Source organism: Loxodonta africana, chromosome 1 (genome assembly GCF_030014295.1).
Source record: "Loxodonta africana isolate mLoxAfr1 chromosome 1, mLoxAfr1.hap2, whole genome shotgun sequence".
Taxonomy (NCBI): Eukaryota; Metazoa; Chordata; class Mammalia; order Proboscidea; family Elephantidae; genus Loxodonta; species Loxodonta africana.
In genome coordinates, this window is record NC_087342.1 from 130,263,613 (window position 1) to 130,289,343 (window position 25,731).

The 25,731-nt window shown below is 37.8% G+C and overlaps 1 protein-coding gene across 1 annotated transcript in view; it reads left to right on the forward strand.

The window, feature by feature from the left end:
• Positions 1–25,731, forward strand: part of ADGRB3 (adhesion G protein-coupled receptor B3) — a 795,310-nt gene that overhangs the window by 345,462 nt on the left and 424,117 nt on the right. The window contains exons 7-8 of the mRNA XM_023544583.2: positions 16,107–16,208; positions 16,559–16,665. Coding sequence (XP_023400351.1) covers positions 16,107–16,208; positions 16,559–16,665 — 209 coding nt within the window. The remainder of the gene's footprint in view (positions 1–16,106; positions 16,209–16,558; positions 16,666–25,731) is intronic.

A 25,731-nucleotide genomic window follows, 5' to 3' on the forward strand; every position in this document is an offset into this window, starting at 1 on the left:
CGGTTAGCAGCCCAGCCCATTGCCTGTTTGCACTACCCAGAAACTCTAATTCTGTGTACATTCTCTGAAATATTATTAGCACATTAAAGACTTAATAAATATGTGAAGATCAGGGTTTTAGAATGATCCAAAACAAAAAAAAACCAAACCCACTCCGGTCGAGTCTATTCTGACTCATAGCGACTCTATAGGACGGAGTAGAAGTGCCCCAGAGAGTTTCCAAGGAGCGCCTGGCAGATTCGAACTGCTGACCTCTTGGTTAGCAGCCATAGCACTTAACCACTATGCCACCAGGGTTTTAGAATAATAAGATAGGCAAAATTGGCATAAACACAGTAGAAAACGTGAAATTTTAAAATTTCACAGATGGGTATAGAGGAAAGTGCTAAAATGAGAGAATTTAAAGACCAACTTAAAGTCTTGTCTCTGCTAGTAACTCTTTGTGGGCAAGTAGCTAATCTCTCTGGATGCTGGTTCCTCAATGATACAATGAATGGAGGTGACTGGAGATGTCTGAAATTTCCTTTTCAGTTCAGAAATATGTGAATTTTTGTCTCTAGTGTGACTATGTCAATTTAGAAAAAAAATAAGCAGCTCTAAGAGTCATCCAGGAGTCAGAACTTTCCATTTCCACAGTTAGAATTCAAAGATTTCTCACACTTCAACACAAGAATACCAACAGGAAATGGAGTTTAAGAGTAAGAACATTTCAGTGTTTTTTTTTTTTTCCTTAGAGCTTAGAAAATATCAAAAAACAGTTTTTAGTTGTAATTCTTAGGACCACGTGAATTCAGAAGTAGCCAGGGTGCAGGATCTGTTGAATAGGGTACATATACAGACCTGCGCGCTGTGAAATTCCTCTTGTGCTGCAGGAGAATTAAGAAGCATTCAGCAAAAACATTTATTTTGCCCAGGGAGAAATTTCATTAGAACCATAGGCATGTTTAAGTAAAACCCTTTTAATATCTGAGGTTAGCTAAACCAGTATGTGTGTACCAAGATTAAGTGGTCTTTGAAAACTGTTTTTCATCTGCATATACTGAGGTAATATGGTGTTGCAGCAATCAAATTTACAAAGATTGCCACCTGGTGTTTGGAAAACATTTTGCAAAACTTTTTGCGAGAAAGATATTATACCTTATTTGGTAGGCTTGTTTACTGACTTTTATGATTTCAGGCAGGCTAAACTGATAGAAGCTTTGAAAAATCATGAGATAAAACAAACAATATTGTATTTATTTATATTACAATACACATTTTCTGGTATTCACCTTCGCATTTTCATTTTACTCTTTTCAGTAATATGACTTGAAAAGAACCACAAATCACTTCTAAGTATATAAATAACATTTTCAAAATTAAAATGAGTTCTTGCATCAGCTAAAAAATCTGTAAATTAGCACTTATATGGGGTAGAAAAATATTTGTACGTACTGAGATATAATTTTTGAATATATACTAATCTGATGCTGTTACATAAACAAAAATAGCATTTTCCACCAAAAATTGTATGTGACTGGTAATTTAAAACGTGCCTCTACATAGAATTTTTTACCAAAATAAAAGTGAATTTCTTTTATATTTACCCTTTAGCTTTTCAATGTGCAATCATATTATTCCCAAATTATCTGGTCAAAAGAACAGGATTTGTAAATTACTCAGTTTTTCATATGGACTTGATCTGCATACTGGAGTTCTCTGCTCAATTGTCTCTGTGGTCAATACGTATTACCTTTTAATTTTGAGTATTGTATTCCTAATGTCAGCCATTGTGTTGCTCCAAACTTACATATTGACAATGTTAATTAAGAAAACTTGAAAATTACCAAAACAATCACTAAGGCATTTTTTTTCTGTTTTTAAAGTTACAAAGCTTCAACAAATATTTCTTTCAAAACAGTATATTTTTTTTGTAGTATATTTTGAGTATTGTTCATTCTTAATTTTTATTCAGGTTGCTTGAAACAGCTAGTGTTTATTTTCATGCCTCATTTAATTTGGATGCAAAACAAATTAATCAAGTTTGCCAAGAGACCTCTGTCGTCAGAAGGGAGAAATATACGGATATCTTTGTCTGAATAATTAAAAAAAATAATGATTAATCATCTGGGTTTAATCAAAAGCTGCTCTGATGTCTACAAACAGTGGAAATAAAGAACATTTTCCCATGAAGATTAGGGTATTTCTTTACTGGCAAAAAAGTAAAATAAGAGGATGAAAAATGGCATCATTGACCAAAAATAAGATACTGCTTTTGTCTTCACAAGAGAAGAGAATTGGAGGAATAAAAACATTATATTATTTTAAAACAATTCTATTAATTAAGAAACAGAGTAGCTGCAGAGGAAATAATTTTTAAATTGGTCAAGTTGACCAAATAATGACTTTAATCTCATTGAACAGCCCCAGGCTTTGAGGGTTAAAATCGTAGAATGTTCATAGCTCCACTGATTTTGTCACATTACTATCATGTGAGAGCATATTATATTATTCTCTGTGTGTGTGTGTGTGTGTGTGTGTGTGTGCACGGGTTGAGGGGGAGTATGCTTGTTTTCAAATATTTTCTGGTCCATATCATTCAGAAAGCAGATGTTATAGATGGATAACTTCTAGGCTTCCTGGGAACCTCCTTGCGCCGTTGTCAGAGGCAAAACCAAACCTGTTGCCACTGCCTCCCACTCATAGCGACCCTATGCCCCATAGGATTTCCTAGGCAGTAACCTTTATGGAAACAGTCTACTACCTTTCTCCTGTGGAGTGGCTGGTAGTTTAGAATTGCTGACCTTTTGGTTAGCAGCTGAACGCTTACCTACTGTGCCACCAGGGCTCCTGTTGCCAGGAGAGGGGTTCCCTATCCCTTTAGCTTTAACCCTAAAAGCCATTACTCTGTAGTCATTTACTGCTAAGGGGGAACCTGCCGTTCCAAGGTAGATGTTAATGTAATTTATACATAAAGTTTTCTTCTTGGAGCTACAGTTGCCTTATCTGCAAATGGTGAGTGAAGGCTGCAGGCTGAATACGCTGAGAAACACTTGTGAAGTGATGTAGCCATATCAGAGATGTATACAGTAATCGTAGCTTAAATGTAGCAGTTGGAGTCATATATAACTCTAAAATAGTCATAGCAAAGGAAGGGAGCAGGGGCGATTGTCATCCGGAACTTCTTTTCTTCCACCTTGGGATGCATTTTGTGTTAGAATTTGGCACCTCTGTAGTATAGTGAATGTGAAGGACATGCCATCCTAGGAGTGACTGTTCCTTGTCTCCGTAAGGCTGCTTTCCAATAGCCTCATGTCTTCTCGGGAGACTAAGGGGTTTTCTTTTGGTTTCTGAGTAATTTTCTTTGAACTCTGCTTCAGTATCAAGAAAGAATTACAAAGCTTGTTTTCTTTGAGCTCTGCTCCTCATTGTCTAGAGGAGTGCTCCCCAAACCTTAGCATGCATAAGTATCTCTGGGAGACTTCATTAAATCGCAAATTCCTGAGTTATACCCCCAAAGCTTCTGATTCGTCAGGTCTAGTGTGGGCCTGAGAATCTGCATTTCTAACCAACCCCCTGGGATGGTGATGATGCTGCTCTGTGGACCACACTTTGAGTTTCGTTGGCCTAGAGTAAAACACATAAGAAGATAAAATTAACAAAGAAGTGGAAAACGGTTCTTCACCTTAGATCCCTGGTAAAAGTTGAGATATCGCCTTAAGATTGCAAAATTTTATTTTATTGATGCTTCTTCATAAATGGTGAAGGATTGTTTCTAAACAGGTTAATAATGAAAATATAGATTAATCTATTTTAAGTCTCCCGAGAGTCAAAATTGATGGCAATGGGTTTTTTTGTTTGTTTGTTCGTTTGTTTGAACTCATGTTTCAACCAAAATAAGATCTCTTTATAGTAGTCAGTCAAAGAAAAATTGGGCTTTTAACTAATTGTTGTAGACAAAGAAAGATGGTTTGCCCATTATCCAATTTTCAGTTCCTCAACTCCTATTCCCATCCCAGGGTAGGAAATGACTAGAGTTTGGGAAATGAAGATGTCTCATGACAGATTTAAGAGAAAAAAAAAATTGGGTGTTATTTGAGCAGGTTTGACATAAAACTGTCCACTACCAGGACAGAGATCTTCTGTAGACTCACCGTTCCCAGCAGGACTCTTCTTAAGCAGGAGCGCATTTTTACTGCCTCATATCTTTTTTATCTTTCCAGACTGTTAGCCGGTGCGTACATATACAGGTATATAACATTTGGCGGTGGGATGAGGGAGGTGTGTTAGGAGGAGGATGATGTCTTATCTCACATTGACTTATTTTTCTCTAAAGTCCTAGCTAGGGGAATAGTGAATGAACCACTACAGACACAAATTTTTTGTCATTGTTAATGACAAGTTTAGTAATTCAGATTCTTCTCCTAAATAGTGTGGACCACTCCATTTTAAGGCTAGACATAATCGTTTTGTTAAATATGTCCTGTGAATTTTACGTTTATTTTCTAAAGAGCAAAAAAAAAAAAATCATAATATTCTATGCTGGAACATTCCATACAATTTGAATCCTGCTTTACCTTTTTCATTCCAAACCATGAGGTTAGTTGATCACAAACAGTACTTTAAATGAGCTCCTATTCCAGGAGAATTTCTATTATTTTCTGTTATCAGATGCCAGGTGTATATCCTGTAAACACATTGCTGTCGAGTCAATTCTGACTCATAGCGTCCCCATAGGACAGAGTAGAACTGCTGCATAGGGTTCCCAAGGAGCACCTGTTGGATTCCAACTGCCGACCTTTTGGTTAGCAGCTTTATCACTTAACCACTATACCGCCAGGGTTTCCATATCCTATAAAGTAGTTTATAATTATGTGTTCAGCTCATAAAAGCATGAAAGCATGTTTTCACTGATTATTTATGGATGTATGGAAATAATGTCACGCTCCATTGTTCACACTAGTTGTTCATCTACAACCAACCACTGAGTTCAGCGTTGACAGTCAGTGGCACTAAGTAATAATTTCTTTCATATCAAATGTTCTATTTTTTCTTAATCACCTCAGATACATTCTAAAAAGCAGGAAAATAAATTCAAGCTTGAGAGACTAAGCAAGAGACAACCTCTTGCTTAATAAGTATCTGAGGTAGCATCCAGTCCTTCCAAAAATCATGGGTTTTATTATCCATTCTAGCCTACAATTCTGGAACAAATCAACTAAATTTTATGGGCAGGATTAAGGAAGATCCACTGAGGTCTAAAAGAATTAATGTGTATCCCAGATATTACTACATGTGCATTATTCAAACCTGTTGGGGCAGTTTTACTCAGTCCTATGGGTCACTATGAGTTGGGATCGACTCGATGGCACTGGGTTTGGTTTGTTTTTTTTGGTTGCTATGGGGACAACTATTATCATAATTTATAATTCATCTTATCAGATGCTCATCAGACGAGACTTTGAGAAAGCTGTCTCAGCTTCTGCCACTGTAGAAACTTAAAAAGCAATTTGTTATAATCTTATATTACCCTGCTTTAGCCAATTTAGAAATATTTGACAACATGCTGATCATTTTAACTGAAATAGAAAATTTAAGCAACAATTTTTGACAATTTTTCTTTCTTCCATTCATACCTCATTGTTTTTATAGTAAAAATAAACATAAATTATAGTGTCTACTTAACTAGAAAATTAAAATTATTGCAATTAGTGAAATTCCTTTTGAGGTTCAATGCTTACCAAGACACTAATCCTGAATGTCAGTCCTTGAAGTTTCTCATCCCCACTTAGTTCATCTCGTCTGATTCTCTGACATGTGTATGACCGTAAGAACTTTCCCCTAGTATGCTTCTTTTTGATTCCTGTCATCTCTATCTAAAACTATCAATCTGTGAGGAGTGCCAACAAATCTACATCTTCATGCTTAATCCCTCCCAAATTCCTGATGTCACCTCAACTCAGACCCTGTGTGACCAAGGAAGCTTTCCTCTCTGACCACTGCAAAGCCTTTGGTGTCTTCTGGAGTAGCTCCTCGCTCTCACCAATCCTTTGCCTAATGATGGACTTCACCTTCATCAAGTCTCCTTCCTCTGTGGTTCTGCTTTCTGTGTCCTCTACCACCACCTACTAATGGAGGAGGGGCAGTGCAGCATGAAGAGCCTGGGATTAAACAAAGTTGGGTTGGAATTTTGACTCATCATAAACTAAATATATAATAAGCTTGGACAAGTTTCTTAACCTCTCTAAGCCTCAATATCCTCGTGCTTGGCGGCTAACTGAAAAGTTGGCGGTTTGAACCCACCTGTTGCTCCAGGGAAGAAAGGTGTGGCAGTTTCTTCCACAAAGATTTACAGCTTTGGAAACCCTACGGGGGCAATTCTACTCTGTCCAGTAAGGCTGCCATGAATCAGAATTGACACAATGGCAATGTTTTGTTTTTTTTCTTGGTATCCTTATATATAAATTGGAGCCCTGTGGCACAGTGGTTAGGAGCTTGGCTGCTGAACAAAAGGCCAGTGGTTCTAATCCACCAGCCGCTCCTTGAAAACCCTATGGGGCAGTTCTACTCTGTCCTGTAGGGTTGCTATGAGTCAGAATCAACTCCATGGCAGTTGGTTCATATATAAAATGGAGATAATAATACTTACCTCATGGAGTTAAGGATGAAAAAATAAAATGTTATCATATTTGGGATTATTAAATAGCAGTTTAATTCCTCCTTGTCTGTTACCCGTGTCATTGCAAAAACCACCTTCTCTAATCTCTTTTACACAGGTTTGTCTGATTACTCTCACCTCTTCACGTGACTCACTTGCTCAGAAAACTTCTAGAGCTTCTAAATACTTGTCAAATTATTGCTGGGATCCCTAGGATCCTAATAGCCCCATGTATTGCTTTCCTAGGTTATCTCCCTCTACTCAAATATATCCAATCTCTGGTTCGTGGATATGGAATACGTGTTTTCTCCCTAGGCTCTTGCTATCATTGTTGTTCACCAGGAATCCTGTAGTGTCCCTGTCCCCCTCCATCCTCACCTACTGAAATTGGAATATCTTGGGAGCCTGTCGTTTAAATGCTGTCTCCTTCCTGAATCACTCTTCCTTCTCCCACAATCTTATGAGCTCTCTTTCCTCTTTGAATTCCTATAAAATCTTCTTTGTACTTCCCTTATTATATTGTAACTTGTCTCTCCTGGCTAGGACTCCAGCTCATTGAAGATGGGGTATTTATTTTCAGCCTCCCAAAGTGCCTACTTTGCATTGAAACTATGACCATGTCTTGAACATAATAGATCATTAAATACATGCTATTTTGAATGTTTTTATTCCATACAATACCCACCTTAACTGAACGGGAAACTCTGGTGGCATAGTGGTAAAGAGCTATGGCTGGTAACCAAAAGGTAGGCAGTTCAAATCCACCAGGCACTCCTGGGAAAGTCTGTGGGGAAGTTCTACTGTGTCCTGTATGGTCGCTATGAGTCAGAATCGACTCGATGGCAACAGGTTTGGTTTTTTGGTTTTTATAACTGAACTAATGAAAACATTTGTATTAATATAAAATCATATGAATATAAAAGCTTTGCAATGACCATGACATTAATACTTCAGTGTTAGATCTTCTTTTACTCTTTCAAAATGTTTTAGTTTACTTAGAATTTATTGGATGACACTTTTATCACATATATTATTTATATTTTGTAGTTATAATTTGTGGTACAATGCTTCTTTCTTTATAAATAAATAATTGAGATTTTGGAGGTAAGAAAGATATGTAAGTTTTTACAGCAAAATACTCAGTCTCCCCAACTTATTTTTAGACCAGAGCTCCCCAAGGCAGCCCCTCTCATGCTGGGTTTGTCCCAAGTGCACCCACATATTGATTTTCTAAGGCCTCTGGGAAGGAGCCCTGGTGGTGCAGTAGTTAAGCACTTAGCTGCTAACCAAAAGGTTGGCTGTTTGAACCCACCAGCTGCTCCAAGGAAGAAAAGACCTGGTGATCTGCTACAGTAAAGATTTCAGCCTAGGAAACTCTATGGGGCAGTACTACATTATCCTGTGGGATCACTATGAGTCAGAATCCACTCAAAGGCAATGGGTTTGGTTTTGGGGGCTTTTTAAGACCTCTGGGCAGTTGACAAGAGAGGAGGCTGTGGCCAGTGGCCTTCAGCCTTGAACAGCCTTGCCTGTTTACTCCATTGTACGTATAAATATGGTCATTTCATATATGTGTCATTCCATGGAGAAGGTTGAGAAGCAGTGCTACCCTAAGCAATTCATAAGATAATATAAAAAAAATAAGTAAATATGGTTTCTCCAGCAACTCTTGAGTGTATCCCGATATAAAACTTAGAGTAGCTAAAAGTTATTACTAGCTACTTGGAGTTATTCCTCAAAATTAAGTTAGCTATCTTTCTTTTCTTTCTTTCTTATTACCAGCAGGTTACAGCTAGAGTGACTTGTTTGCACCATTGAAATACAGAATTAAAAAACATATGTAATACAGAATTTGGTTGGGTATGTATATATAAAAACCATCCAGGACAGGTACTCAAACAGGCAAACTACAATGTGCTTTGTCTACTAATAAATTTAAAGTTTGTGGTTTGCTGACTTCTAGACTTAAAAACAGGAAATTATGCAAAATATCTAAGTAACTCGTTTAACATAACAAAACAAAGTCTCCTATGCTTACAGGCAGTGTAACATTCTCCAAGAGTGGTCTTAGAAGTCCTGGGCTTGATTGGTCTTAGGTCTACTACCTCCTAGCTAAGTGACTTTAGGCCAGATACTTCTCTCTCTCTGGCTTCATTTTCTCTTGTTTAAAATGGGATAATAATTGCACCCACTTTATAAGGTACTGAGAGAATTGCATGAATTCAAATATGTAATACACTTAGAAGAGTGCCTTACTCATGGTTAGTGGTATGTGAGTACTGTGCTATAATTATATGGGTTTTCAGTTTGAGACAGGTAAATGCCATTTTCTATGTGATAAATGGCTGTTTTGAAGCACACTTCATAAACACCATTCTTCTCCCTCAGCTCTCAGCAGCACCATGAATTCTTCACGTGAGAAGGTTTTACCTCTTAAATTAGAACTGTAAGCTGTAGAGGCACAGAGACCGGATCTCCCTCACTTACCTCCGTATTTCCTGGCACATGGAATTCTCAAAACATAAGAAATAATGAATTGCCAGCCAGTGAGATTTGAAATGGGGGGCCACACATAGCACATGATTTTTTTTTTTTTCTGCGTGCTAGCTTTACAGTGTAGAATCAGTTTCTCTTTAACGCTGGAATTCTAGCATATGGGGTAAAAACAAATTTTCCACATCAAATTGATTTAAGCTCTGTATAATTTTTGCTTTTTTTAAGAGACAGAAAATCAGCTTGAATAGACAGATTAACAGCTAATCACTAGGTAATTGGTACCTTGTATATCGAATTCCACAGAGAAATCCTCCTCAGACATACTCTTCCCTAAAGTATTCTGAGAGCAGTCAGCACTTCCCTGATCACAGTGGGCATCTTACTGTGTTGTAATTTCTCCACTTACGTGTCCCTGACCAGCTTGGCAGTTAAGCAACCATGCTAGGGAGCATGCGGACTACATACTTACAGCTTTAAGTACAGTGGTATCTTACAAATGGGTTTTTATATCTTTGACTGGTGATAGTAAACAGTTGTACCTTTCAGCTGATAAACAGAGTTGCTATTCCATTTTGCTGTGGCTTAAAAATATAAGAGCCCTTCATATTGCTATACAGTGATATGTTTTATTTTGAGCGCAGTGAGTGGACTCAGCTAATTCTGTATTTACTATTTTACAAAATGGAAACCCCAGTGCTGTGGTGGTTAAGGGCTACAGCAGCTAACCAAAAAGTTGGCATTTCAAATCCACCAGGCGCTTCTTGGAAACTGTAAGGGGCAGTTCTTCTGTGTCCTATAGGGTCGCTATGAGTCAGAATCAACTCTATGTCAATGGGTTTATTTTACAAAATATAGGTAGCATTCCAAACCAAAATCAAACCCACTGCCGAGGGGTTTACAAGGCTGAAAATCTTTACAGAGGCAGACTGCCACATCGTTTTCCCTCGGAGCTGCTGGTGGCTTCAAACCACTGACCTTTTGGTTCACAGCTGAATGCTTTAACCACTGTACCACCAGGGCTCCTCATAGGTAGCATTAGGCGGGGGCGGGGGGGGGGGTGGCTAACCTCTGCCTTATGTTTCTTTCCTGAGCTTTAGATCTCTGTTGTTGGTGGTGGTGTTAGGTGTTATGGAGTTGATTTTTGACTCAGAGCAAGCCCATGTGACAAAGTAGAACTGCCCCAGAGGGTTTTCTAGGCTGTAATCTTTTTTTTAATCTTTATGGGAGAGATGGCCAGGTCTTTCTCCCACTACTTAACTGACTTTTTTATAACAACTAGATGCACTCAGATATCTCAGACTTGAAACATTTTCAGCATCATCACTCCCAGACCATCTTCTCCTTTGTTGTAGCTCAAGGTATAGCCCACCAGACATCCTACTTGAGCTTCATCATTTTTGCTCTCTTATCCTTTTTTTTTTATCCTTATCTCCTGTGTCCAGTCAGAATGGAGCTGAGCCCATTCTCCTCCAAAATAGATTTGAATCCATCCACTTTCTATTGCCACTCCCTGTGACTCCATGCCCCTCCTCCGACTATATCATTTGGATTGTCACAGGCCTCCCTGCCTTCAGTCCTACTTACGTTCAATCTGTGCTCCAAGCCACAGGTGTCTTAGTCATCAGTGCCGCTGTAACAGAAAATACTACAAGTGGGAGGCTTAGAAAACAGAAACTTACTTTCTCACAGTTCAGGAAGCTAGAAGTCCGAATTTAAGGTGTGGCTCTAGGGGGAGGTTCTTCTTTGTCTATTTCAATTTCTAGTAGCTGCCAGCAATCCCTGGCATTCCTGGGCTTATAGACATATCTGTTTTCATTGCCTGTATTCGTCTTTCCCCTGTGTGTGTGTGTTTCTGCATCTATTCTGGTTTTTATAACTTAGAAGTGATTAGGTTTAAGGTTCACCCTACATTTGTGTGACCGCTAATATAACAAAAGAAAAACCCCAACAGGGTCACATTCACAGGTATAAGGGCAAGGAACTCAACACATATTGGGGTGGGGGGGTACACAGTGGAAATAGCATTTAAGATATTAAAAAAACTTTTTCCTTGCCCTTAAAATAAATTCAGACTCCTGTTATATCTCATCATTTCTTATAAGTCCTCATCCTCCTAATATCACCCACCTCTATCCATTCCCAGCTTTCACACTAGCAGCTCTGAAGTAGAACGTGATCTCTCACATGAACTGACTTTTCTTTCATTCATTCAACAAATAATTATTATGTACCTGCAACATCCCAGGAAATGCTATGAGCTCAAGGGATATAGGAGTGAAAAAATACAGAAAATTCTATATTTTGTATAGAAAATATAGAATTCTATAGAGAAATCCCTACCCGCATGGTGCTCACATGCCGGCAGGCAGAGGCAAAAATAATCAACAACAAGAAAAAAGCTAGAAAAATATGTAGAAATTACAAGATGATAAGTGCTTTGAAGAACAGTCAAGTAGTGGAAGGCTTGGGAGGCCCTGAGAAGGTGGCCTTTGAGTAAAGGTTTCAGGCAGTGGGAGCGTGAGGCACGCAGCCATGTAGGTGGGAAGGATTGTATCCTGGGCAGGAAGATCCACCACAAGTGCACAGACTTTGAGGTGGGAGCCTTTCTGGGGCACTGGAAGAGCACCAAGGAGGACAGGCTAGCTGGGGAGGAGACAGAAGGGGTGGAAACTCAGGTAAGGGGCCAGACTGAAGGGCCTTGCAACTGAACCTAATTTTTTGTTAACTGTGGTATTTACATGAGAGGAAGAAATTTCTTTTTCTCTTAAGCAGTGTATGTTAAAAAAAAAAAAGAAAGAAAGAAAGAAAGAAAAATCAAGTATTCACCCATATTCCCAGGCAGATAGCAACTAGTGCTTTCCACCCTGATTTTGAACCTTGTCAGTTTTAGCTGCCTGCTCAGTAAGGATTTCACCCTATTTGCCCACCAGTGCCATCTTGTGGTATATGTTTGTAATTGCAGGATACTCTGACCGTAAAGTCAAAAGTGGGGGAGGGGCACAAGAAAGGGGAGTGACTGGCCAGGATGACAATTGTGAAAAGCTTTCTGAAACCACTACAGAGAAATGAAGAAGTCCAGTGCAAACTGCGTTTTCATTGAAAAAACATTAACACTAAAACAAAAGCTTTAGAAGTTATAACCACTGGTTTTATAAAATGTATTTCAAATTTCTTCAATGGAACAGAAGAAATGTTGAGCTTGAAAGCACAGAAAACCAAGAAGACGGTAGGAGTGAGTGAAGGTAAAAGATGTAAATGAAGGGATAGCGAGAAAGGTAATGAACAGAAGTGGGGTGTGTAAATAGAACAGAAAGAATAATCAAACATAATACTAATTAGATAACTAATGCCTTATCTTTTTTTTTAAATAGTCTAGTCATTGTCTGTAGAATTCAGTTACATAATAAACTGTGCTTCATATTTTTGTATTGTTAATACAGTTGAAATATTTCTATATTTGGTAACATTTATTCTTTTTTTTTTCCAAATTCTATAGTAGCTGTTGGTTGACATTTACAGAAATACAATGATCGTCTCTACAACACTATTCAACACCATAGCAATTTAAATTTAAGTTTGTGCTTATTAAAATTAAATGAAATTTAAAATTCAGTTTTTCATCATTGCAGAAAGCTCAATTGGACAGCATTGGTCTATTACATTGTTCCTTCAGTAAAAGTGATTTATTTAACAAACATGGTTTAAACACCTCCTGTATGACAGACACTATTGTAGTTCATTGTTGTTGTTAGGTGCTTTCGAGTCAGTTCCTACTCATAGTGACCTCACTGGTTGAAAAATCAATCTTAGAGCTTGTTGTAGTTCATTACAGGAGATTAAAAGGCAACAAAATAAAGCATGTTTACTCTCTTAAAAGATGAAGTTTGGGGATTAGGGAGGTTTCCACACATTACCAAATGCTTTCAGTTCACTGTTAAAAGAGTTACAATATTCATATATTCAATGGCTGGGGTATTTAGGAAGCCTTCTCAGAAAACACATTATTTAAGATGTTTTAAAGATGAATAGGAATTTTATCAGAAAAAATAAAGAAGAAAGCATTTTACGTAAAGGATACAGTTTGTGCAAAGACAAGGAAGTATGAATTGTCATGGAATATTTGAGGGGTGACAATTACCTGTGGCTGGTCCGTAGAATACATGTTAGCCGTGGTTGGAATGCCAGGTTGGGGCTTGCTAGAAGGGCCTTTTTCGGCGTACAGTACTCAGTACTGTAAGTACTGAGGAACCATGGAAAGGTTTTAAGCAGCAAATTATGGGATTAAACTTTAGAGATTACTCTGTTTATGTGGTGTGAAAATTGGATTAAAGAGGGAAGATGCTAGAGAATGGTACCAATTTGTACCCAGTTCTTCATGTCAGAAAGCAAACTTTATCCTTGACCCCTCCATCTCCCTCATCCCTCATGTCATTTGGCCCATCTCCTAAATTTACTGTGTGTCCATTTACTTTTCTTTGTCTTTAGTCCAGCCATCCTACCTAAAGCCACCATCGTTTGAGTGCTGAAGCTCTGAATTAGCCTCCTCAATGGTCTTGCCCCATCTGCTACCCCTATCCATTTTATCCACAGAAGGCAAACTGACCTTCTTAAACTAAAAACTGAATCCTGTCAGTCCTTTGTTTAGAACTGTTCTGTGACTGCCCACAAGGCTCTGCGTGCTCTGATCTCAGCTGCTCTCTTCAACCCATTACTCCACACTCCTCTTTGCTCTTCCCCCTCTAGCCACACTGTTCTGGGTACCCTAGCCTCTTACCTGCTTCAAAACCTTTGCACATACTGTTCCCTCTGCCTGGATCACTTCCTGCATTTTACACAGCCACTTACAATTAAATGTTACTTCCTCCAGGAAGCCGTCTTTGATCCTTTCAGATTTTAGATGAAAAGAACTGTATTTTCCCCTTGTACGTTTTTATCACAGTTAGACTCAAGTAATTATATATTTCATTGTTTGCCCTCTGCCTCCTCCCATTGACTGAAAGTTCCATGAAGCAGACTGTTTTTCTCTTGAGTCACTGAACTTCCCTACAACAGGGCTTAGCATATAAGTAGGGTAATTGTTCCCTGATTGGATGGGACAGAATGAATGCCTGAACTAAAACAGTGGCGGTAGAGTCATTAGGGGTTAAGATGAGGTGAAGGTTTAGTAGGTTAATCTCATGGTTTTAGCTATGGGGCTAGAATAACCAAAAACCAAACTCATTGCCATTGAGTTGATTCCAACTCATAGCGACCCTATAGGACAGAGTAGAACTGCCCCATAGGGTTTCCAAGGAGTGCCTGGTGGATTCAGACTGCCGACCTTTTGGTTAACACCCGAACTTTTAACCACTACACCACCGGGGTTTCCACTATGGGGCTAGAATAGGATACCATTAAATGCAATAGAAAATACAGAAGAGGGAGCAAACAGCTTTATGGGAGGAAATAAAGGGACTTGAGGTATAGGCAGGTTCACTTCGAGATTTCTTAGGGACAGCCAAATAAAAAATGCCACCCAGCAGCCTGATATACCAGTCTAAAGCTCAAGAAAGTCATCTAACCAGAAAAACACATATGTGTTAACAGCACAGAGCTGAGGTGGAGGGCATGTGTTAAGACATAACTGCAGCATAGCAGTTAAGAGTATGGGATCAGAAGTAAAACTGCCAGCATTTAATTGTGGCTCCAGTATTTACTGGGAGTCCCTACTTGGTACAAACGATTGATGCTCTTGGCTGATAATCCTAAGGTTAGTGCTTTGAGTTCACTCAGAGGTACCTTGAAAGAAAGCCCTGGCAATCTACTTCCAAAAAACTAACCACTGAAAACACTCTGGCCCTGAAACTATTAGGTACGTATATATTTACTAAGGTAACTATATAGTCATATATTCATTTGTTTATTCATTCAATTTTGGGTAACTTCTGTATGCCAGACACACTGTTAGGTGCAGGTGAGAAAGAGATGAGAAGACCTAAACGAGATCCCGAGCAAGTAGTGAGACAAATACATAAACATATGAATGACAGGGCTGTGTGACAAGTACAACAGCAGGTGTGTCTAGAAGAGGGACAATCACACTCTTTAATCTGTGAGGAAGTTATCATTTTGAACACAGTATAGATAGGTCTTTGGACATGTTATCAGGAGGGATCAGTCCCTGGAGAAGAACATCATGCTTGGTGAAGTAGAGGGTCAGAAAAAAGGTAGACTCTCAATGAGATGGATTGACACAGTGGCTGCAACAATGGGCTCAAGCATAAGAACAATCAGTAGGATGGTGCAGGACTGGACAGCGCTCCCTTCTGCTGCGCATAGGGTCGCCATGGGTCGGAACAGACTCGACGGCACCTAACAACAACAACGACATAGATAGTCTCATTCTTTTAAAATTCTTGGGCTTTTCTTTTGCTATTCATCTGTTATTCTTGAAATTCCCTTTTTTGCCTCAACAATTAAATTGGACTTTTGAAAATAATAAGGCAAAAAGGTCAAATCAGTTTACTTTTATATCATGCAGTATAATTGGCATCATTGCTCTTGGTTAGAGAGATAAAACGTTATATACTTTTGCCCTTTATGTGTATTTACTCTTTACTATTTATAGCTGATAATTCTAATAAGGATTTCAGTTGATTGGAAATCACTTTATTGTATACACGTAAAAACATTATGAGTATTGGAAAGGATTTTGACTTATGTGCTTTGAATGTAATTTCACTGTCCAGGCAAATCCGAATGACTTTTTTAAAAACCCTATTCAGTAAGCACATTGTGGAGATTTTGTAGATAATGAAGTGGAAACCTGGAGTTCTTTTGTTTATGAAGACATCTCAAACCTTTCAGTAAAAAATACATTTCAAAGAAAATGAAAGAGCTCTGGGGTTACAGAGATGCATTTGAAGATTGTTATTGCCAACATTTAAAAAATTAAACACTGCTGGCATTCAAGTCTCTCTGATTTAAATTGCAGCACCTTATGAAATATGCCCAGAGGATTATCTGATGTCAATGGTGTGGAAAAGGACTCCAGCAGGCGACTTGGCATTCAATCAGTGTCCTCTGAATGCCACAGGTATAGTAGGATGACCCACCCAAACCCGAATGATGACCATCATCCGAGAGCAGCATGCTCTGTTTGCTTAGGAAGTCATCTTGTGTCTCACACCCATTAATGAGTCCGTCCTGCAAACAATTCATGAAGCAGTTTTAGCAGACTTCCTAAGTGAGCCAATGAGGAGACCTAGAAAAGATTACTGATGCACTGAGTTTTCAGTGTGACTGATGTGCATTATAAGAATAAAATTATTTCATGTGCATGTTGTTTAAAGCAAAAAAAAAAAAAAAAAGTACAAACCCCATTTTTAGCCTGATGCCTTCTAGCCCCCTGTTGTAAAGCTTTTCTCTGTTCTTTGTGACGCGCAGGCACCACTAGCAGACGCTGCTCTCTCAGTCTTCATGGAGTGGCCTTCTGGGAACAGCCGAGCTTTGCAAGATGCATATCAAATGAGTACAGACACTTGCAGCATTCAGTAGGTGCAAAGCCAGCTTTAGTACTTGCTCTGTTTATTTCTTGCTAATGATCACTGTGTGAGAATTTAACCTTCTGCCATACAATCAAATCAGTACAATCTCTGAAAAAAAAAAAATGCCTAAAGGATGTGATAGAAAGCTAATTTTTTTAAGTCAGTGAAAAATTGCTTTGTTTCTAGGATTTGTGTTTTATGGATCCTGCTTTAAATGAAAGAGTTGCTTGCCTAATGGGTGAAAGGACTGAGCAAAATCTGCTATTCATTTATATCTACAGGAGTTAAACTGTATATTAGGGTTGGTACAAGTCTATGTTCAAATAGTAAGTAAGAGGTGTTTCAAAATCAGTTACATTTTTTAATTAAAGTCTTTTAACTTTTCAGTAGTTGGAGAATGATAAATCTATCATTTAGGTATAAATTTCTCACTACAGTTTGAGATTAAGACATGAAATAATGACAGAGGAAATTAATTACTCGCAAAAGATTACATGGAGCGACTTCTTCAAAAATAGCCTCTCTTTCCCCACACTCACTAACTATGCTCAGAGTATGATATATGAATATTTTGAGCACAATTAAATTTTGCTTGGTAGTTTACAAGCACAAGTCATTGTCATCAGAGACTTGTTATTTCATCCCAGCAGTCAGGCGAAACTCGATACATGAATAAACTCTGTAGGGTATGGAACAAAATACAAGCGTGAGCCAAATGGAAAGTTAGGCATTGGCAGAAATGATGTTATGAGCCTTTAAGTTTTGTTGTTCTTTTAATTTTTTACTGTCACTCACAAATACACGTAATTAAAAACAAAACAAAACAAAAGATTGTTCTTGTGGATGGTGAAGTAGTTTGTGTAATATAACCCTTATCACTTAATGGGATTAGAAAACGTGCATTATTTTTATTCTGAAAGCCAAATGGTGCTTAATATGTTTACATGCCAACATGTATATGTTAACATGTAATATGTTGAATTTATGATTATTTGGCTACATAGAGCCTATTTCTGTCTGTGTGTATACACCCAGGCAGAGCTTTTATATATATATATATGCTTAACTTTATATATGCTTAACTTTATAATATGAAAATGAAGAATATGGAATTTACAGTTTCTATTATTAATAGCTGTCAGTAACTCAGACCATGGATTTCAAAATTAAGTATAAGCAAAACATTTCTTATAAATTTAATTTTCTGATGGATTTTATTTTTCCCTGCTTTTAGACATTAAATTTTGTTTACTTTAATCTTAATTATATCCATAATTAGTTTTTGCTTAATCATGGTAATGGGTGGGAACAATTACACGGATAAAGTAAATCGTAATATAAGCCAATTCTTACAAGTTTGCTAAGAATGAATAGTACCACTTGCTTTTGCAGAGAATTTTTACTTTATAAATTCAGTGTTTTTACATTAATATGTAAATGAGCTTGCATTCTGTGAGTGCAGACCCATCTGATAATGGAGAGAAACAAAGTACTCTATGAAGTAGAAAAGAAATTAAATCTCAAGTTGTGAATCTGGTAAAAATTATTTACTCAGAACTTTGACAATGTGTATATGCCCTCATTGATTTGGCTACAAAAATCAGGTGCATGAGATAGTGGAATAAAAATCAGTCTCCCTGTATGCAGCTCCTATAAAGTGCTGAGCAGTCTGGGGGGCACTTGCAGGAATTAACTCCACCCCTCACAAGAACCTGCAAAGGTGGGATTCCTGTCTTGGTTTGCATAGAAAGAAAACTGAAGATAAACAGGGGAGCAGTTCACAAATGAGAGGCAAAGAGTGAAAATTATGCACCAGGCTTCAAAGCCTACTGTCTTTTGTTCAGGCGCTACTACCTCCTGAGCTCTTGCTTTAAAATCATCTGCCCTAGACTGGAGTACCGGGGGTATCATTTTCTGATTATCTGTACTTAGGATAAGTCATATGATCTCACTGAAGCCTCAGCTCCATGTCTGCAGAATGGAGTTGTTACCATCATCTTAGCATACCTGGAGGATTTGGGGAAGAGTAGATAAGATGCTGTATCCAAAAATATTTGCAAATTATAAAAGAATTATATAACTATGAGTTGTAAATATGTGTGCAGAAAATGCATTTGAGTTGCAAAAAATCATATAAAGAATAAAATTTTAGAACTCAATATACTATTATCTGGAGTTGTACACATGGATGATGTAGCTAGAGAGAAATATGGATAGATTATAAATTGGTAGATGATGATGGTGAAGAAGATAGGTAGGTAGGTAGGTGGGTAGGTAGATGATAGATAAGTAGGTAGATAGACAGGTAGGTTGGTAGGTAGATGATAGGTAGGTAGATGGATGGATGGATGGATGGATGGATGGATGGATGGATGGATGGATGGATGGATGGATGGATAGGTATTTGTATTTGTACACATAAACTACAGAAAATACATATACATGCATATATACACACATCTAGTGCTTTTTTTTTTTTTTTTTTTAGTGCTTGCTCAGGTATCACGATCTTCTCCTTTACATGTTCAGGGAAGTATAGGACCAATCTGTACCTAAAATGATGCTTGACTAATATAAATGTCTTATCATCTTTACAAAGTTAATTGGAGAAGGAAATGAAATCAACTTCTCTGCATGCTCTTACTCCTTCTGTAGCTTCCCTAAGCCAAGCTTTGTCTGAGTAGGACAGCTAGATAGTTTTGTGATATGGAACAGCCTTGGCTTCCACAAATTCTTAAAGTACTTTGGAGACTCTTCATTTTCTCCTCTTGTAGAATTTATGAGTTCCACTTTTCATTGCTGTGTTTTCCTTGAGGGATTTCATTTTGCCCATTTATATCATGTTGTTGTTGTTGTGTGCCATTGAGTCAATTACAACTCATAGTGACCCCATGTGACAAAGTAGAACTGCCCCATAGGGTTTTCTAGGCTGTAATCTTTATGGAAGCAGATTGGCAGGTCTTTCTCCCTCAGAGCTGCTGGGTGGGTTCAAACCATCAACCTTTTGGTTAGCAGCCAAGTGCTTAATCATTGCAGCACCAAGGCTCCTTTTTTATACCATAAAGCTCATTAAATATTAATTGTCATCTGTTACAGAGAATTATTTAAAATATGTAACAATAGACTTAAGTTTTCAAATGAAACTTTGTTATTATACAACATTAGTTGAGCATGTCCTGTGCACCCTCATAATTATAAACCAGTTGGGGTGGAGAGAATAGGATAGTTAATCTGTTTAATATATAAAATCACCAATTTCTGTCATATTGGGCATTTAGTTTGAGTTCTTTGAGAATAGGGACCATGTTTTTCACTTTCATTCCTTTAGTGTTTAACAGAATGCTAAGCGTATGTGAGATATTCCAGAGATGCCTGTGTTAGAAATGACTTCACCACTTTTCTTATGAGTAGGAGGATGTTGTACATCCTGGGTAGGAGGATGTTGTACGTCCTGGGTAGGAGGATGTTGTACGTCGTGGAGTCTGAGGCAACTAGAGAGTTCTGAGAAGCTGATACACCAGACTTAATGATCATGAATTTTAATCATATGAAAATAATAAGCATTATCCTTAACATGCAATTTTCCTAGCCCAAAAATATTTAGAAATGTGGAATAATTCATGACATTACTTTATGAAATTATCTGGTCATTGCAGACCCAGTTTCAATAAGCTAACAATAGTGAAATTTGTTTCAAAACCATACAAGATACAAAATTAAACACTATGACCCAAATGTTACTTTATAGGCACACAGACACAAATACATGCACACAATTTAAAAAATGATGGTTTAGGATCGAAGTGCAAAATGTAGTGGTATTCTTGGAAAACTCTTTTTTTTTTTTTTCATATGATAATGTTTCATTTCATACTGTGGGGTATTTTCTAAATTTTATAATATGCAAGGTAGAAACAATATCAGAACCAGTTGAGAGATAGGAACAAGAGTCCATAAAGCGCTTTGGAGAAAATAAGTGAATATTGCAGCCAAGTGAGGCCAACCTCACTCTTAATTAGATAAACAGACCCACTTCATATATAACCTGTTCCTGTCTGTCCATCCATCCGTCCGTCCGTCTGTCCGTCCATCCATCCATCCATCTCTATCTTTGTATCTCTCTATCTCTGTCTCTCTCTCATACACAAAGATACATTTTCACAAACACGCCCACACTTAGAGGAATAGGCTGTGTACAACATGGCAGAATGCATGGTCTTTGTAAGTAGAAATATCTAAAGGAAAAAGAATTGAAATGCTAATTCACTCTCCTAAATTCATCAGGCCGATAAGTCACTTCTTCCCTAGTCAGGAGTGAGGGATGGGGGCAGAGAAAGACCAAAGATATTGCTCTAATGAAAGTTATTCTACATGTAAATATGAGGAGTTGGGTATAAATATCCCCTTTTAAGTTGCTGATCTGAACTTCTGTATCTGCTCTTCAAATCTTCATTTAGCAAATAAACAGATACAAAATTTGGAGTAAGGATTGCTAGTCATCAAAAGGTAGACTTTGTGGAAAAAAATACGTGAAAAATCTTGAATCCTGCCTTAAAGGCTTTATTTCTTCTATTTTCCCCTATTTTTATGAGTGGTTTGTTAGACTAGAAGAGATAAAGACAATAGATTTTCTTATTTTACTTCCTGCTTCTCAGATAAATTTTGCTTCATTGCAACAATAATCCTCACACTTATCACACTGTCCTGATTGCCACCTCATTGCGCAAATGCTCAAAACATTGCCTAAAAGAGGATAATACATTTTTATTACTGTAGCTTATCTAGGGAAAAAAGAAAACAATAACTATCATAGAGTTTGTTTATAACACACATTTACTGAGCCAAATATTGTACGAATCTTATTGTATCTTTAATGAAAAATTAAAAAAAAAAAATCAGTAGTAGATCTGATCTGGCCAGGAGATCTAGGAGGTGATTTTAATTTTCAAATATGCAGCAGGTAAGTAGGGGTAAGTGAGTCTGAGAGTCAGGAGTGGCCTGTTCTGAGAAGTTTGCACAGCAAATATGGCTGGTACATGACAAGTTACAGGGAAAGCAGGGAGAGCTCTATCAGTAGTTTCAATCCTGGCTGAACATATAATCACCTAGGAATTCTTAAAAATAACAGTGGATCATTCAAGACCAATTAAATGGAGTTTTGAACAGCCCATAATAATCATTCATTAAATGTGAGCTATTATTATTATGAATGGCAGTATTGATTTGGCATCTGCATACATGTATTTCTAATTATATAACCCACTCTTGAAAAAATCTGGACAGTCTTGTACTAAGTACTGAAACCATGGCGTCTGACTGCTTTTTCATTCTTGTTGCCATATTCCAAAAATTTGTCAGAGCTCCCACTCCCAGAATTCAGATAATCACTGCCCAACCAAACAATGCCAAGGACAAGTTGATGAACATTATGTCCTTTAAAATTGCCAGAAACTTCTTAATTTTATTCAGAACCACATGTTAAAGCTTTGGGATCTGAGTTCAACTCTAAATTTCAAAGTTTTTAACAGGTGGCCCTGAATAAAATTGTGAGTTCACGATATATTCAGAAAATAGTAATAATTCACATGTATTGAATGCTATCTACCCAGAAGGAGCTGACGGAAAAGAACTACTTGGAAGGTAGGTGTTGTTTAGATCTTGATGTTCTAAACAATTCCTATGTCAAAATCTACAACGTGTTTCACAAATTCCTGATTAACTTTCCATTACACATACGAAAGTTTAATTGTACTGTTGTTGTTGTTAAGTGCTGTTGAATAGCTTCCTACTCCTAGCAACCCTATGTTACAACAGAAACGAAATACTGCCTGCTCTTGCACCATTCTCAAAATCTTTGCTATGGTTGAGTCCATCCTCACAGCCACTGTATCAATCCATCTCCTTGCAGGTCTTCCTCTCTTTTGCTCACCCTCTGCTTTACCAAGCATGATGTCCTTCTCTAGGGACTGATTCCTCCTGATAACAAGTCCAAAGTATATGAGATGAAGTCTGGCCAACCTTGCTTCTAAGGAGCATTCTGGCTGTACTTCTTCCAAGACAGATTTGTTCATTCTCCTGGCAGTCAATAGTATATTCAATATTCTTCACCAACACTGTAATTCAAAGGCATCAATTCTTCTTCAGTCTTCCTTATTCATTGTCCAGCTTTCCCATGCATATGAGGCAATTGAAAATACTATTGCTTGGGTCAGGCACACCTTACTCCTCAAAGTGACATCTTTGTTTTTTAACACTTCAAAGAGCTCTGGTGGGGCAGTGGTTAAATGCTTGGCTACTAACTGAACGGTTAGTGGTTCAAACCTACCAGCCACACTGCACAGGAGAGAGATGTGGTAGTCTGCTTCCATAAAGATTTACAGCCTGGAAACCCTACAGGGCAGTTCTACTCTGTCCTACAGGGTCACTATGAGTTGGAATCAACTTGATGGTAGTGGTTTTTTTTTTTTTTTTCCCCAGCAGATTTGCCCCGTGCAACATATCCTTTGATTTATTGACTGCTGCTTCCGTGGGTGTTGATTTTAGGTTCAAGTTATAATGAAATCCTTGACAACTTCAGTATTTTCTCCGTTTATCATGATGTTGCTTATTGGATCAGTTGTGAGGATTTTCCTTTTCTTTATGTTGACCAGGTGTAATCCATACTGAAGGTGGTAAGTCTTTGATCTTCATCAGTAAGTGCTTCAAGTCTTCTTCACTTTCAGTAAACAAGGTTGTATCATCTTTGTATCACAGGTTGTTAGTCTTCCTCCAATCCTAATGCTGCATTTTTCTTCATATGGTCCATCTTCTTGGATTATTTGCTCAAATTCCGTCTTAGTTATCTAGTGCTGCTATAACAGAAATGCCACAAGTGGATAACTTCAACAAACAGAAGTTTATTCTCTCACTGTCTAGAAGCCCAAATTCAGGGCATCTCCTCCAGGGGAAGGCTTTCTATCTTTGTGAGCTCTGGAGGAAGGTGCTTGTCATCAATCTTCCCCTGGACTAGGAGCTTCTCAGGGAAGGAACTCTGGGTCCAAAGTATATGCTCTTCTCCTGGCACTACTTTCTTGGTGGTATGAGGTCCCCACATCTCTCTGCTCGCTTCCTTTTTTGTGCCTAAAACACAATCTAATCCTGTAGGTTGAGTCCTGCCTCATTAACATAACTGCCACTAATCCCATCTCATTAACATCATAAAGATAGGATTTACAATACATATGAAAATCACAACAGATGGCAAAATGGTGAACAATCACACAATACTAGAAATCATGGTCTACCCAAGTTGACACATATTTTTGGAGGCACAATTCAATCCATGACACTCAGCATACAAATTGAATAAGTATGGTGAAAAGATACAACCCTGATGCACACCTTTCCTGTTTTTAAAATATACAGTATCCCTTTGTTCTGTTTGAATGACTGCCTCTGGGTCTATGTTCAGGTTCCTCATGAGCACAGTTAACTGTTCTGAAATTCCCATTCTTTACAATGTTATCCATAATTTGTTATGATCCACACAGTCAATTGCCTTTGTATAGTCAGTAAACCACAGGTAAACATTTTTCTGGTATTCTCTGCTTTCAGCCAAGATCTATCTGACATCAGCAATGATATCCCTCATTTCATGTCCTCTTCTGAATCCGGCTTGAATTTCTGGCAGTTCCCTGTCAATGTACTGCTGTAACAGCTTTTGAATTATCTTCAGTAAAATTTTACTTGTGTGTTACATTAATGATATTGTTCGATAATTTCCACATTCTGTTGGATCACCTTTCTTTGAAGTGGTCACAAATGTGGATGTCTTTGAGTCTATTGGCCAGGTAGCTGTCTTTCAAATTTCTTGGCATAGACAAGTGAGTGCTTCCAGCACTGAATCTGTTTGTTGAAACATCACAGTTGGTATTCTGTCAATTCCTGGAGCTTTGTTTTTCGCCAATGCCTTCAACACGGCTTGAACTTCTTCCTTCAATACCGTTGGTTCCTGATTATATGATACTTCCTGAAATGGCTGAACATCAGCTAATTCTTTTTGGTATAATGACTCTGTGTGTTCATTCCATCTTCTTTTGATGCTTCCTGTACCGTTCAATATTTTGCCCATAGAATCCCTCAAATTTGCAACTCAAGGCTTGAATTTTTTCTTCAGCTCTTTGAGCTTGATAAATACTGAGCGTGTCCTTCCCTTTTGGTTCTCTAACTCCAGGTCTTTGCACATTTCATTATGATACTTTACTCTGTCTTCTCAAGCTGCCCTTTGAAATCTCCTGTTCAGTTCTTTTACTTCATCATTTCTTCCTCTTGTGTTAGGTACTCTATGTTCAAGAGCAAGATATTGTATTGTATCATAGTTCCAAAACAGGGGCCAGCAAATTTTTCTGTAAGGTAATGGACAGTAAATATTTCAGACTATACAGACTGTCTATACAGTCTCTGTTATAAGCACTCAACTTTGCTGTTGTAGCATGAGAGCAGTGATAGACAATAAGTCAATGAATGATTATGACTGTGTGGCAGTAAAACTATATTCAGTAAAACAGGTGGTAGGCTGGATTTGGGTCACAGGTGTAGATTACTGACTTCTGATATAAAATATACATCTTCTTCTCTTTTAAAAATATTCTAACATTTTTGGAATTCTGAATTATTTAATCTATTTTGTCCATTTTTCCTCTATTTTCTTTAATATTTTAACCATGGTTATTTTAATATCCTTGCCAGTTAACTGTAATGCTGGATAATTTCTGGGTCTGTTTCCCTTTCCCCTTTATTATCAGTTACTCTTCTGGCCTCTTTGCATATCTGGTAATTTTTTTTTTTTATTTAATACCTGACATTGTGTATAGAAGAAATGTAGAGTCTTCAGACAATGTTATTCAACAGAAAGCACTCCCCTTTCCTTGACTGGGCAAATACAATGATGGGCTGATACCTCCACGCAATTAAGAATTGGTGTAAGTCAAGACTGATTTTTAGTTTTGTTAAAATGACTTCTGCTTAGCCCCTTTTCCTCTAGCACGGCTTTTATAGACTTGGAAGGTGCCCATCTGTCTGCTTGAGAAATGG